Source organism: Haliotis rubra, unplaced genomic scaffold (genome assembly GCF_003918875.1).
Source record: "Haliotis rubra isolate DU_JTF1 unplaced genomic scaffold, ASM391887v1 Scf289, whole genome shotgun sequence".
Lineage (NCBI taxonomy): Eukaryota > Metazoa > Mollusca > Gastropoda > Lepetellida > Haliotidae > Haliotis > Haliotis rubra.
The window spans coordinates 516,937-533,140 of record NW_025766956.1 but is presented as its reverse complement, the minus strand read 5'-3'; the positions used below and the strand labels follow the sequence as shown (position 1 = coordinate 533,140).

Below are 16,204 nucleotides of genomic sequence, written 5' to 3'. Positions count from 1 at the left end.
TGTGAATATGCTTGATATCTGAAGAAGGCCATTGCATATTAGATGTCATCATGGTCATGATTATGAATAAACATCAACAGTTTGGCCTTGTATTAAGTTGCAAGATACGCAAATATGCAAATTGCCCCTAAATCTGCCAGTCAGTCTGTCTGTCTCAGGCCTAAAAAAAAAATGTTGTGGTTCTGATTACCAGACCTAACCTTGAATTCTGGTGCCGACCCTATTTTTTAAGCGGTATAAATAAAATAAGCTTTCAGATACCATTGTTTTTACCCAGCACCGACAGACTTAGGTAATTCTTATAGAGAAAGTCGACATGATGGCCGCAAGCTTGATTGAATAAACAATTACACACTGAATCCTGCCACAACATTTTTTTATATGGTCTCATGTTATTACCGTAAAGGTATTTGCAAATGACTGTACCCATTTCCAAATTTGATCATTTTGAATTGAAAATTTCTTAATCCAAGTCATTGTAATGTTTTATTTTTTTTAAACATCATGAACAAGACAGTGGTGCCTTACATTTCACTGATAACTTATAACCATGATAGTAGGACCAATGAAGAGAGAAAAAATTGAGTTAGTACTTTGTGTATATATATACATATATACTGTTGCTGCACTGAACTTGTGAATGCAATGCTAACATAGCTGATGTCAAGATGTACCATGGCTTATATTTTAAACAGATCTTAAAACATGAAACTAAAATTGGCCTTGTATTGTTGATACTATGTTGAAAGCCACATTAAATATTTAAGTATGTTTCTAATTTAGATACTATTTAAACATATTTAACATGTGTAAAGATGTGTTTGGTAGAGGTCACAATCATGGTGCCATTGTATAAAGTGATCTTAGTGCTAAGGTGATTGTAGCCCCCATTCATTAAGTAGACTTGTCACAGCACTAAGGTTACTTTGTACAGCAGCACTCTTAGCAAATTGTCTAAAGACTAAAGGTCTTGTGACCCAAGTATTGATAAGTAGACAAGAGTTCAGAAGTAAAATGCTATAATTTTGGATCCAAATACACAAGTTAACCAGGAATGCATAATTTCTACAAATGTACCCTCATACCTGCTATACAATTATAAATGAAGGAGTATTACTCTGAAAACTATTGCTTTGTTTATTTTTAATATGTTTAAATTGTAAGGTAAAAAACTTGATCTGACTGACGTGACTGATTGCTGCTTTGAAAATGATGACAGTAACACAAGATTGATGAGAAAAGGGTCAGAATTGAATATTTTCCACATTGCCTTGCCAACTTGTCATTTCGCCATATCCTCAGGTTTCATTGGTGCAATGATTGAGCTATTTGCCATCACATATGTGACATCAGTTTGATTTTTCTTTTGTTTTCAGGGATATTAAGAGGAATATCAATCAAAACCACCATGGCAGGTGCAGGTAACTACTACTTTGTTATATTAATGTGTTTTACATCATTAACTGGGCTTTGGCATGATCAGTTTCGAGAAAAAGTACAATTGGTATCACATTGAAGATTGTATGACTTCTGCAAATGCCGTTTTGAATTATCAAGCAAGGATTTATCTAGAGCAGCTCAGAGGCCACAATTTGACCACATGTCTGTGAGAAAAATAAGTAAAGATGTCCAAATTGGGATCAGAACATTCACAATTCATGTTAATGTAGTTTGGGCTAATGGGATGACTCAGTCATGTCGACATGTCCATCACTGATATCAGGACCAGTAAACATTGATGAAGAGGTTTAAAAGCCAGCCTCACATTAGCGAATGTAATTGTTTCAATAACTGCTAATATACAATGTCAAGAATGTTAAAAGACCTCTTAATCTAAGGAATCCAATAGGAAAACAATAGGAATCCCATTTTCCTTAGTTTACTTGCCAATTGCTGAGTATGAAATCCTAGATAAATTCTTGACATTATACTGATGTGCATATTGCAGGGTTTGAAAGTTCACTCTGTCAGTGTTAGTCATCTTATCTACCTGTTTGTGATTGTCACTAAATGAACAATTGTTAGTTATTAACTCAGTGTAAAATGTGCAACATTTCATTGGGTAAAAAAAACATGATTTTCCCCTTTTTTTCCAACTGAACACATTGAATTATTCATGATAATTAACTCTGTCATAATTGCTGGTTGGTGGTGAACAAATGGTGAGGTGGTCCAGGTCATAAATGTTTAATGTTTGCTATTTGGAGGTGGCGATGTCTGGCGCATTACAGGAGAAGATCGTGCAAAACATGATGCTCAGTTCTTCCAGCTTAAGCCTGTCAATGGATTTGTGTCTGGTATGTACTGTAAGAACCATGGTGGCTTCTACATGGTGTAACACCATAATGTGAAATCAATTCCTGGCTAAAAATAATAGCTCTGCACCATCACCTGATTTCTTGCTGCTTAGAAGTTAGAGTGATTGATCTGTTCATACTTGCATAGGTCAGATGCAGACTTAAGTCCACAAAGGGAAAAGAGAGAATGGAAAGGTTTTTTAATTCTCTGAATCATGAACATGATGTTATCTACATTTGTTAATATATTATCGTTACATCAAGAATAAACATTATTAACTCAACAGATACTCGAAATGCTATGGTTTTTCAGAGAATTGGTTGATTCCAGTCACCTTATATATTAGGATTCTTTATAAAGCATGTGGAGGTGTATTAAGTTTTGGATCACAATTAAACAAGAATTGTCTTGTTCTGGTTATACATGTCAGTCATATGACTTATTAAACTGCTAACATGATGATCATTTTATCAGGCCCTAATCTTGTATCGCTTGAAAGTGTATCATAACTTAACAAGTGGGAGAGAGTGATATGTTTCAGTGTTCACGAATGGTGCTTCAAAGTAACAGGACATTGGGTCCTGTAAGTTTCAGATGTCTGTCTGACCCATTGAAAATTCACAGGACCCATAGAATACAATTAAACACACATTTCAGATTAAACATTTCTTATAATGAGCATCAAAATTAACATACATTAGATTTATAAACAGCAAACAAGTGTCACATGTCACATATAAAAACTTCAGTCAAAGTCATTGTGAAATATACAGTCAGACACTGGGGCCGGCGGGTGGCAGACTTCTATTGGACCGTTGGCGAATCTGCCGGATTCGTCAGAGGGTCAGACGCTATTCGTAAACACTGATGTTTACAAACTGACCCAATGAAAATTCACTAGCCAGTCGGGCCAGTGACTGTGGAGATTTTCTGGCCCGACTGGATTTTTACTAGCTACGGGCTAGTGGGCCAGTGGCTATTTCATTTTCACACACTGCCAGGGATAATGAAATATACTGAACAATGTCATTCATTTCTTCATTCAACTGTATGCATATAATGACAATGAACCAATATTAAACAACAAACAAACAAGTTGTATCATATAAAATGTATATGGTATTATTATTGGTATTATTATTATTATGCTAACATTTGTATAGCATTTTGTATTAGAGAACCATATATTTCTTCCAGGTGAACAAGCTAAAGGATTCTTCCTTCAGTCAGGTCTGGATATGCAGAAACTAGGTCAAATCTGGTGAGGATGAATCATTGTCTGTCAGCTCCTTTAAAAAAATTATGCAGTGGTTTATTCCAGTTATTTCTGCTGTTGTTAACAGTCATGTAGACAATATTATCATGATAATATTGTCAATTGATATCTATGTTATTAGCAGTCAGCTTCCAAGTACATTATGAAAATATTTGTGATTTGTTGTAGGCCAGAGCATAAGGCTTATATTATTACTTTAACATGTTTATTGAATTTTTCATCCAAGGTCGCTGGCTGACATGAACAATGATGGGAAAATGGATAAAAAAGAATTTTCAATTGCCATGCAACTCATCAAAAAGAAGTTGCAAGGATACGAGCTACCAAAGACTCTGCCTGCCAGTATTAAAGCAGACCCATCTCCAGTCATGGGGTCATTTGGGATGCAGCCAATGGGAATGCAGATGGGCGGGGCTCCAGGGATGGGGGCTCCTCCACCTATGGGCATGGGAATGGGTATGCCAGGTGAGATCCTTTAAAATTAAATACTCTCTTCCATAGATGTACATGATTCAAGCTTCTAATATATCATGTGCAAGGAAACCTATGCAAGGAAACCTGTTGTTTGAGCTTGTTCTTTTTCTTGATCTATTTCTCTGAATTTCTCATATCTGTGAAAATGGCAGAATATTACATATATAATGCTGATTTTAAGTTAAATATCTATGATAAAAAAGCCTCTTCAACTGTGACCATGTTCTAATTACCATAGGAAAATGAATGTCTTTTGCATGTTCAATTAGATGAAAGAAGACAGAACTTGCTGTTTCAAGAAATTTTTCACAAGTAGCTATTCATTTCACCCTGGAAGTGTCATGCTATATTCTCTATGAGCATGCACAAGTCATATGGATGACTGACACTCTACAGGGATAATTCTAGGTTTGGCTACACACAAGAAAAAGTAGTTTGAATCTGAATTTTTGTGTGTATTGCCAATGGATGTATGCTAGAAATGTTAATCTGACATTAGCAGAGCTACAGATAACTTTTTGGGTCATTGAGTTATGTACCCGCTTGTCTTCATCTCAATTGGGTATCCTGATTTTCCTTTGAGTAACCAAACAAATTGTACTCACCTCACTCAAAATCTATTGGGTATTTTGCCATTTTCCATTAATTGTAAAAATATAATAAAGTTTAAATGTTAGTGTTTGTTATTTATATTTGATCTGTAATATGAGAAACAATATGAAAGACTGCTAGTTGAGTGTTCATGTGCCGAAATAGAATCTCTCAATATACCTCAGTTGCTTTATCTATCCACCGGTACGCAAGCTGAGATTTGACATTTTTGTGTGTACGCATGTACAATCAAATTTATTGAGTATTTACAAAAATACAAGCGTACTTGTACGCAACAGACGTAATAGGAATTGAGTTTTCACATAAATATTTGCGTAATTTACGCAAATACAGCTTATCTGTACCTCTGCATTAGTTTCTTCATGGGGTAATCACAGCAACGTTATGAGTGGCATCCTTTTCTTATTGGCATTTGATTTTTTTTCAAAATGGTCTATGAATTTTGATAACTACTTGTTCCGGTAATTCTATATGATGTTGGGCAATGGGGTGGATAAGTGGTTAAAGTGTTTGCTCTTTCCACCGAATGTCTAGGTTTGATTCCCCACATGGATGAGATGTTTGATAACCATTTCTGGTGACCACCATTATTTCCTGGAATGTTCCTTTAAGCAATGAACCCCTATGCTCATTTCAGTCCCTCTCTTATTTCACTCACCCACTCATACTCTATGTTGTATGCTAGTTACTCCGTCGCTGGGTTGATGTGGTCAACATCCAGACCTAGAGTTATCCCTGACTCTGTACTGTATATCTGTCCACATTTCTGGTATGTTTTGCTTGTTGAGTTTGTTGCACACTGTTTGGTTGCTAGCAGGGGCTCCCCCAATGTCAATGGCAATGATGCAGCCTGTAGCCTCACTTGGCTCGGGCACCATGACAACAGGCTCAGTGGGGATGCCCATAATGGCCAATGGGGTCCCTCCAGTGGGTGGACAGCAGGGATTTGTGGGTAAGCAGTAAGAGAAGAATGCCTGTCGGTACACATGACTGACATTTTTGTGTGTTTGCACTATCTTATAATATTCAACATTTTGCCTGATGTAAATGGAGTGCACATGTACATGTAACATGGTGTTCAGTGAAAACCCTATCTTTTAAACAGTTTGTTTTTATCTTTTAAATTAGTTTTCAGTGTGGTCACTGGTCAGTGTTGATCTAAGTTGTGTAATGTAACTGATGTAAGATGATTATACTATTAATGAAAAGTAGAACTATGCATTATATTGGTCATACATACAGCCTGATTATGGTATTACTGGTTAAGGTTGGGTGTATGACCCTGATGAAGACAGTAACTACTTTTCATGTTACTTGCATGATCATCGTTTTATTTTTTCTGTTTTCGATATTTATATTTACAAGTCCTATTTCTACAGACCGCCATCATATAGCTGGAATATTGCTGAGTGTGGTGTAAAACTGAACTCATTCACTCACTCATTGTATTAGTATGAATTATCATGGTATTTAAATAAGTAGAGTAATCCTGTTTTTGACTGTTTGTTCCACAGTTATCATGGTTATATGTATGGACAAAATTCAAGTTTTTATTTGATGGTAACCTGAAACAAGTGTTGTAAATCATGTAATTTGTGACCAATTGTAGTTGTTAGAAACTGAAAGGAGTGAATGTAAGCTAGAAGTGGAGACTGATGATGGTAGTGTTTTCAGGAATGGGAATGCCGGCTCCAGGAGGTGTGGTCGACCCTAAGGCAGGGATGAAGCCTGTTGGGTAATTACATTCTTCTAATATCTCATGTTATGTATCAGCAATGATCAGCATGATCAGATACGGTATTAGTGTCAAAATGTAATATTTGAAACTCATGAATGTTAGTGTTGATTTCTAACCTGTGATTCTGCTGTTGCTGTTGAAATGATTATCAATGTCAGGTTGTTGGTCTTCCCTTGTGTTGTCATGTGCACTGTTATGTTGTTTAAGTGCTGTAAGCTGGGCCATGCCGCATCAGAACAAGTTGAAGTACACACAGCTCTTCTACTCACATGACCGCAACAAGAGAGGCTATCTCACAGGTAACACACTGCAGGCTTCCCATTGAAGAAAATGACAATAGCACACTTGTAGTTTTGGTTTCTTTTATGTATATGCTTAATAGTGTTGGGAATTGGTTAAAATCTAATAATTGATGATTGGTCCATTACAACCGATCAATCATCGAAAATAATTGGTTAGCTTCATTTATTAAATGTTCCTGTTTTTGTTAATGCACACAAAAAAAAGAAGAAAAAACATGTAGTAATTTGGGTTTTTTGCAAATTGCTTAAAGTCCATTTGCAAATTTTGCATATTTAAATGATGATTAGTATGTTAGGAACACATATTTCCTGGATTCTTTAAGATAAATTCAATCATGACTTGGAACGAGCTTGAAGTGCTTATGAAATGTAAATTTAATGACACAGACAAAACCAGCCTTGTGAAAAATATTGTTAATGCAAACAAGTGTTCCAAGATTGGTCGTGTTTGATTACGAGAAAACATGTTCGATTGCTTGGTTGTTTAGTCACTGCGACCAATCTTCGATTATTTCAATTAATCGGACCACCACTAATGCTTAAGATAACTGTTAATTTGTTAGTCATTCAAAGATGCTTTCCAGAAAGATAAGCCCCATCTGTACATTGTCCTGCAATATCCAGTCTTTTCGCTTTAACAATAGTAGTTCAAGACAAAAGTATACTTTTGAAAAGCCTTGTATTTCTAGTACTTCTACAGACACCACCAGTGGCAGGGCAATAAAAAAAATATGAGTTAAATGCATCATGATCAATACCAGTGTATGAAATAAGGCCCGTCCGACCGCCCAAGACGGGCTAGATTTCTGACGGACAGTCTACATTTACAGCTATCCAGTCTGATGGTCTGGTAAAAACTTTAGATGTTCCATACACCTGAGTAAATTCACCATACCTTGGTGTCTGGTCTGGTTAAATCCATTTTTGGCTGGTAACATTTTGAAGTTACCAGCCCTGATGTCGGCCTGGGTTTTTGGCTTATTTCATACACTGTCAATACATCTGATTTCTTATCATTTTAAGAAGACAAGAGACATATCAACATTTTTTCCACATCTTGTACAGCTTGTATTATCTTCAGGGTACAATAGATAAAATATCATCCACAATATCTGCCACCATGGTATCCATGACAACAAATCCCCTCTGTTACAGGTGTGGAAGCAAGGTCTGTGCTGCTGCAGTCTCATCTCCCTCAAGCCATGCTGGCTCAGATATGGTGAGTGATGACAGATAACTCAATATCAAGTCACAAATGGATAATGTTACATCTCCTTCTTCATTGCAATATAAATGATTCATCTCTTTGAACCGTAACATATTCTGGAATTGATCTTCAGTAACCCATGTTTGTCGTAAGAGGCGACTAAAGGGATCGGGTGGTCAGACTCGCTGTCTTGGTGGACACATCCCATCATATCCCAATTGTCTAGATCGATGCTCATGCTGTTGATCATTGGATTGTCTGGTCCAGGCTCAATTATTTACAGACCCGTGAAGGTCCGGGTTAGAATGAACCTTCAGTATCCCATGCTTGTCGTAAGAGGCGACTAACGGGATCAGGTGGTCAGGCTCGCTGGCTTGGTTGGCACATGTCATCGGTTCCAAATTGCGCAGATCGATGCTCATGCTCTTGATCACTGGATGGTCTGGTCCAAACTCTATTATTTACAGACTGCTGCCATATAGCTGGAATATTGCTGAGTGCGGCATAAAACTAAACTCACACACTCACTCACTCACTCACTCATCTTATTCTTCATCTGTCTGCTGCCTGCTTCCTGACGAGGCCACTGTGTACTTCATGCTCAGTTTTAGCTTAAAGCTTTTCATCATTTGGTCATGATTATGATGACATTAGCAATTCATGTGTTTGAAGGTAATTTAACTGTTGTTTGAATGATTTGATTGAGACATGCTGAGACAACATTCTTTTTCATAGAGATTGTCCTTGGGGTACATATATGCATTTTCTGCAGCTGCAAATGTCATGTGACAGTTGTATCCTGTTTTAATAAAAATATTGTACAATAAATAAAAATCTTTTTTATCTATTATATGGCCCCCACCACATGGAGTTACCTCCCTGCTACGCATGCGCAGTCAACCAAGTAAGCACCTAGGCCCGTATCATCATTCCTTCTGCTGTCACTCAAGCGTTCACACGTGTTCCGAGTTACTAAGCTGATTTACTTCTCTTGTGAACAATGTCTGAGACTTCAACAACTGTATGTATGGTCTTTATTCGTTCTTGAAAAGAAAAAGAACATTTTTATTGACTTTTGCAGTCATTGAAAAGAAAAGAACATTTTATTGACTTTTGCAGTCTGTTATTTTTCATTTATGTGACTTTGTATTAAATTTTTACGCTAGCTTTCCCGTGGTTTCGGCACATGTTGCTATTCCATGGCAGGAAGTTTAGTGTGCCACGTGGTTGAAATATTGCGTTATTAACCAAGTATTTCATGTCGTGTGGTCGCATTCACGTAATTTTCAATGTAATGTGCGTGTATATTTATGCTGCTGTGTTCGCCGTTAGCTACATGCTTTGACGTCGGACGTGTTTGCTTTCAGGCGTTTACTGGGTGTACTGTCTGCGGGCAGAGTATCCCAAGAGCTGATAGGCATGACAAATGCTTGTGCTGTTTAGAGAAAGCGGGGCATAACCCTGAAATCTGTGAACTGTCTGGCCTTTTCACCCGGGCCCAGAAGAGGCGGGCTGAAATACAGAGTCCACCATCAGAAGAGCATTTCTTTTTTTATAAGGAATTGCAAGAGGTGGGAGGGGAACTGACCCAGGAGGTCCCCCCGTCCAAAGCCAAAAAGGCTAAACAAGCTAAACCTAAGTCTTCGCATAAGTCGCATTCCCAATCTCAGTCCCAATCTAGTGGTTTTGATATGTCAATAATCACTCAATTGTTTCAGCAGCACATGGACTCCGTGAAGTCCCTTGTTCATGAGTCCGTTGGAGGTCTCTGCTAGGAGTTCCTCGCCCACTCTGAACAGGGGACCGAGAGTCCGGGGAAGGGATCGCCGAGCCCGGCTAGATCCCTTAGCCTGGAGGCGACTGTTGATCCTTTGCCTTTGGCTTCAGGTCCAGACACCTTGGCTACCCCGGAGGGAGATGGTTCGCTCCCAGTCCCCCTCTCGGTGCTGGCGCAGGGTCCGTTGAGGATTCCTGGGGTTCCGGTCCCTGCGCCACCCTGCCCCATGAGAGCGGAGGAGCCGGTTCTGCCCGGTCTTCCTCCAGTGTCTCGGACCGGTGTTCGAGTGTTGTGTCGGTTGCCGGAGTGGGGAGTTCCTTCAGCTCTTCCCTTCCCGCGGCGTCTGTGGCTCGGCCTCCCACCGGGTCGGGGTTCGGCTCATCTTCACGAGGAGACCCGAATTCTGATCAGGCTCGGGTGCCGAGTCTATGGACGTTGGGGAAGTCGAGGAGTCGGAGGGTACTTTCCATTTCTCGTCGGCTCTCCTGGAGGTTACGCAACATATTGCCGAGTATATACCCCAAGCCGTGGTGTCCACATGTCGCTCGGACTCAACTGAGTTCCGCCTGCCCGGCCAGGCGTTTGCCCGTAGGCAACCCTCGCAGACACAGCTCCGTATCTTGCCTTCCCTGGTGCAGGACGTGATGGATACCCCCCTGGTTGGGTCACGCCTTCGGTTCGTTTTACCCGAACTCGTTAAGAGGTACCAGCTGGGAGATGATTCTCTGTTCTTTGTGCCGGTGGTTGACGAGTGCATGTTCACTTCAGTCGCCCTCGATGGAGGCTCAGCTTCCTCAGGTGAAGCCCTGGCTGCTAAGCAAGGGCGGTTAGTTCCACTGTTTGCCCTAGGCGGGCGCCCCCCTGCAACAAGCATACCAGACTTACGAGGAAGTCTACCGGAATGCCATGCAGCAGGTGCGGGTGGTGGTCCACGAGGCCTACCTTTCCTCTATCCAAAGGTCGGCTCTGGAGGCGGAAGGGAGCACTGGTGACGTTCCCCGCATGTTGTTCTGCTTCGCTAATTATCTGAAGTGCAGGCCCACCTGACGCGAGTCTCCTTGCGGTCTGCTGCATCTACGGTGATGTGCGCAGTCATGGGGATGCGCAAGCTGTGGCTGTCTACATCCCGTTATTCGGCAGTGACACAGCAGACCTTGCTGGCCCTTCCGTTTCGGCTGGGACCGACGGTTTTTCTGGGGGCACAGCAGGTCATTCAGGAGGCTGCTGCAGCAGCTACCTCCTTCAAGGACTCTAAGGCCTTGTTGGAGCAACTGCGGGCTTCTTGCTCCTTCCTCCGAGGCGCAGCCTACGCCCGAGTCTGCCGGCTGCCGGCCGCTGGGCAGAGGTAGGAGGAGGAGCCGTCCTGCCAAAGGTAAGGGCAAGGAGCAGTCCTCTTCGTCTGGCTCCCAGCAGCCTTTTCGCGGTCGCGGGGGATCTGCCCTGACCTCCCGTTAAACCTGCAGGCTGTCGCCGTGGGTCCGTCTCAGTCAGTTCATCTGCAGGGGACCACTCACGCCCTCTTACCACACGTCCCAGTGGGGGGCTGCCTCTCTCTATTCCTGCCGGAGTGGGAGAAGGCTACCAGCAACTCTGGAGAGTAGACGCTCTCTCTCGCCAGATCCTGGCCCCGCATGAGTGGATGCTTGACCGTCAGATATTCGGAGTTATCTCCCAGTTGCACGGATCGTTCCAGGTGGATCTGTTTGCGTCCGACGGGACGAATCAGATACCCGTGTTCTGCTCTCGAATACCGGACCAGAGGGCATTGGCATCCGACGCCTTCCTGCTGGATGATTGGACGGGCAAGGTGCTGTTGGCGTTCCCGCCTCTAACAGGGTCCACCCAGCCAGCTCGGCTTCTTGTGCTACTGGCACCACTATGGCCGTCACAGAGCTGGTTTCCGGTAATTCTCAGGTTTCTGGCTCAGCCTCCTGTTCTATTACCTTTGCGACCAGACATTCTCACTCAGAACGGCACGCCATACCCCAATCCAAGGATTCAGTGGGTGGCTTGGCGTCTGTCAGGTCTAGCCTCGAAGCCCTCGGAATTCCTGCAGCAGTTGCAGACACAATTCTGGCTTCGAGGCTGGATTCCGACAAACGTTCAATATGAGGATAGTTGGTCCCGCTATGCGCGCTGGTGTTCAGATAGGGGATTGCAGATCTCTTTTCTGCAGATTTAGTCCCAGTATTGGAGTTTCTGCAAGCTCGTTTGGAAGAAGGTTTGGCGGTTTCGACCATTCATGGCTACTCCACCGCTATTTCCACTTTCCACACCCCTGTCGATGGTGCTCTTCTGGGACAGCACCCTCTTATGCAGTGCTGTTTAGCTGGCATGGATCGGGTTCAACCTGTTGTCACGCGAACCAGCCCACCTTGGGATTTGTCAATCGTGCTAGATTGGCTGTCCGGTCCTACGTTCTCACGTCTATCGGCTATTTCCATTCAGCTGTTAACATGGAAGGCCGTAATTCTGGTGGCGGTAACATCTGGGCGAAGGGTCGGCGACTTACATGCTATGTCTGCAGACCCAACGCTGACTGTGTTCCATCCAGATCTTGTCAGTATTAGCCTCCCGAATACTTACCATCCGAAGATCGATCACGCTTTCCATGTGACAGCTCCTATCGAACTTCCTACTCTTACCAAGCCTTCAAAATCGGGGACCTCTGCAACGAGCACTCACCCGTTGGATGTCCGTAAGACCCTCAAGGTCTATATCAAACGAACACAAGGGATCTGTACGGGTACCCATCTGTTCTGCTGTTACGGTGGCGGGAAGGCTGCATGCCAGCTAGCAAACAGACCCTATCACGCTGGCTTGTATCGGTCATTTGTGCTGCTTATCAGGCTAAGGGCATAGCTCCCCCTGAGGGGTTAAAGGCTCACTCAGTCAGGGCAGTGGCCACGTCAAAGGCTTTTGCATCAGCACTGCCCATTGAAGAGATATGCTCTGCCGCTATTTGGAGCAGGCCTAGCACTTTTATAAGGCACTATCAGCTCGATACACATTCATGTGATCGTGCGCGTTTTGGCCGTTCTGTTCTCTCCAGTGGACAGTGTCCTGCCACCCTGACCGAGTGAGTCTTGGTTATCTGGACAGTTGACACTGCTTTCAATTGTGTATCATTGATATATCCTCTGTAATCATATTTAACTCCTTTCGATTATCTCAGGAGATTATGGTGGGTTGTGAGTTAGGTTTCCCCCTTACGGTGCTCTTTAATAGATTCAGGATGTGGGCGGGTTTTTTTACTTTCGCACTGTGTGCGGATTGCTTTGCTTAACCTATGAGGTTGGATCTTAGTACTTTCCTCCCTGTCAGTTACCCTCCCATCATGCCTCTCGCGGAAGCTTCGGGACGTGACAGGTGAGTGTTGTTGTGGTGTCTGTTACATTCTTCCTAACGATCGCTATTTATGTGTACTTTGACAGAATCCCTCCTCCCTGGCCTCTGGTCTTGGGAGTCGGAGTTAATGCATATATGTTATCCAAGGACGATCTCTATGAAAAAGAATTAGCTAAACCTGTAGAGGTTTCCAATTCTTTGAAGAGAATCGTCCTTGGAGTAGGGCCACCCACCTCCCCACAATTCTGTTCACTGATTTATTCAGCAGAAGGAATGCTGATGCGGGCCTAGATGCTTACCTATAGTTTGGCATGAAATGCATGTGGACCCGGTTTTTTGTAAATATCTCTTCATCCAATGACCCAATCGATCTCAAACTGTGCAAGTGGATGTTTTGTCAGACAACCTAATCACATTGTAAATCACCGATTTTATGCATTTGTATTAAGGAATCTGTCTATGTAACTGTCAACAAAATAAACAGCAGAACGCAGAATGCTTGCAGAGGGAGGGAGCCAATGACCTGTAACAGCGGCAGTGTTGGGTCATAAAGGTCAATGCACCTGCAGTTCATGATAGTTACCTGTGCACTGCACAGTGATAGACAGTTTGGATCATTCACATTGACTACTTCTAGCTGTCACCATGAAAGCTTATTCAGATGATGCTAATTAGAAATGTGTTGAATTTTTTTTATAAAGAGAGCAAACGTAGCCAACCGATTTATAAGGTGTCGGATTACATGAAACGTACAACTTTTGCTCTTGGCATGAAAAAGAACATCGTGCTAAAAAATTGTGAAAAATAAACCAACAACCAATAAACAAAACCTTGTACTAAAGGTAGGCATCCAAAGTTAGATTCTTTTGACATCAGGGTCAGCAGAGATGTCATTCGCCTGCTATTTGCTAGAAATGAACACCTCTTCATACCTGTCACGTGCATAGCTGACCTACATTGACGAATGTTGACCTTTATGACCCAACACTGCCGTTACAGGTCATTGGCTCCCTCCCTCTGCAAGCATTCTGCGTTCTGCTGTTTATTTTGTTGACAGTTACATAGACAGATTCTTTAATACAAATGCATAAAATCGGTGATTTACAATGCGATTAGGTTGTCTGACAAAACATCCACTTGCACAGTTTGAGATCGATTGGGTCATTGGATGAAGAGATATTTACAAAAAACCGGGTCCACATGCATTTCATGCCAAACTATAGTTGGCTGCGCATGCGTAGCAGGGAGGTAACTCCATGTGGTGGGGGCCGTATAATAGATAAAAAAGATTTTTTATTTATTGTACATTATATTTATTAAAACATTGATTCAACTCTCACATGACATTTTCAGCAGCAGAAAATGCATATATGTACCCCAAGGACGATTCTCTTCAAAGAATTGGAAACCTCTACAGGTTTAGTTAAGTTTTATCTAAGGTAGCAGTTGTTGATGAAATTAAGCAGAATCCAGACATCACTGTGATAGACTAATAAGTCATACTAATTTTTACCATGGCAACTAGTAATTCTTCAGACATATCCTTTCACAGCCAATTGACTATAAACAGTTGTGAAGAAATGACAAAGGATTTGTAGTAGACATATGCACATATATCTTGTTCCTTGTAGGACCCTGTCTGATGTTGACAATGATGGTAAGCTGACCAGTGATGAGTTCTGTATTGCCATGCATCTGTTGGAGATGGTGAGGGGTGGACGCCCACTTCCTTCCAAGCTCCCAGCTGAGCTGTACCCAACTGGAGGCAAGGGGCAGCCAGGGGCAGTCCCACCTGGGGCACCAGGTGGAGTTGTACCTGCTCCAGGTGAGTGAAACAATGACAAGATGTCAATAATCATCCATGTTCATTAGAGATAGTAATGTGTTGTAATTCCAGGTCCAAACCAGTCTCTCCTCTTTATATCCTATATTATGATATAGTCGACGCCTTGTCCGTCCGTCCATAATCATTTTGTTTCTGGAGAATAACTAAAAAAACGTTCAATATTTTTCAACAAAAAATTGGTATATATACATCAAACAGAACCTAAAGTGGTGCCTTTTGCTATTTACAGATTTTTGTCATTTTTGTTTTTCTCGGTTTCAATGGAAACGATTCGGACTTAGTCTCAAAAGGGAGTGGTGGGCTTCATTTCCTGAGCACAACTCGAAAACCGTTCAATGTCTTTCAACAAAATTTGGCAGATATATCAAACAGAACCTACAGTGGTGCCTTTTGCTATTAACAGATTTTTGTCATTTTTTTTTATATTATTTGCTTGGTTTCCTTGGAAATGTTTTGGACTTAGTCTCAAAAGCAAGGGATGGCTTCGTTTCCAGAGCACAACTAAAAAAACCGTTCAATGTCTTTCTTCAAGACTTGGCAGATATAGTAAACAGATCTTGAAGTGGTGCCTTTTGCTATTTGCAGAGTTTGGGCATTTATGCTTTTCCTGATTTCCATGAAAATGATTTGGACTTAGTCCAAAGAATCAGGTTGGACTTTAAGTAACTGTCAGATGTTTTTGTTCTTTCAAATTTGTTGGGGGCCGGGGGATTTGTCATCTTCTGATGACTCTTGCTTGTGAAAGTTCATGTAATACTGATTAAGTGTCATTGCACCCGTCGTGGCAGAGCACCTTGATCATGCTCTCTTAAACTGGTTGCTTGGCCCAAATTCATTATTTACAAGTTGCTGTGATATAGCCAGAATACTATGCTTTAAATGAAGATAAACCCATATAAATGATGTTCGTTGATCTTATTTGAACATTTGCTTCAGAAAATGTAATTGTTCACTGTTTATGTTTAGAAATTCCACCTTTTCTTAACCCTGACACACGTTTTTTTATATACAAGCAATTGTTGTCAGGTGATACATGATGACCTGCCCTTGTAGTTGTAGCAACCCAGAAGGACATGTTTGGTGACTTGTTGAGTAGTACAGGGATGAGCATGCCACCCCCACAACCAATAGCACCAGTCCAGCCGGCAGCCAATGGAGATGCACAGCAGCAGGATGACTTTACTTCACCTGGTGAGGACTCACATGTAGATAATCATGAGGCTATAGGTAAACATTGTCATTATTTCTACAGTTATCACGGGAGATGATGTCACAAATGTGATTGTATACACCAGGGTAATATTTTACAAATACTTGTCAGAGTTT

At 41.7% G+C, this 16,204-nt stretch overlaps 1 protein-coding gene across 1 annotated transcript in view; it reads left to right on the top strand.

Moving 5' to 3' along the window:
* The window catches only part of LOC124281756 (intersectin-1-like), an 80,957-nt gene that overhangs the window by 2,417 nt on the left and 62,336 nt on the right, over positions 1 to 16,204 (top strand). The window contains 10 exon segments of the mRNA XM_046717729.1: positions 1,377 to 1,421; positions 2,208 to 2,297; positions 3,496 to 3,559; positions 3,801 to 4,039; positions 5,478 to 5,612; positions 6,335 to 6,395; positions 6,606 to 6,697; positions 7,856 to 7,919; positions 14,664 to 14,857; positions 15,932 to 16,069. Of these exon segments, the coding sequence (XP_046573685.1) occupies positions 1,409 to 1,421; positions 2,208 to 2,297; positions 3,496 to 3,559; positions 3,801 to 4,039; positions 5,478 to 5,612; positions 6,335 to 6,395; positions 6,606 to 6,697; positions 7,856 to 7,919; positions 14,664 to 14,857; positions 15,932 to 16,069 (1,090 nt within the window). The 5' untranslated portion in view covers positions 1,377 to 1,408.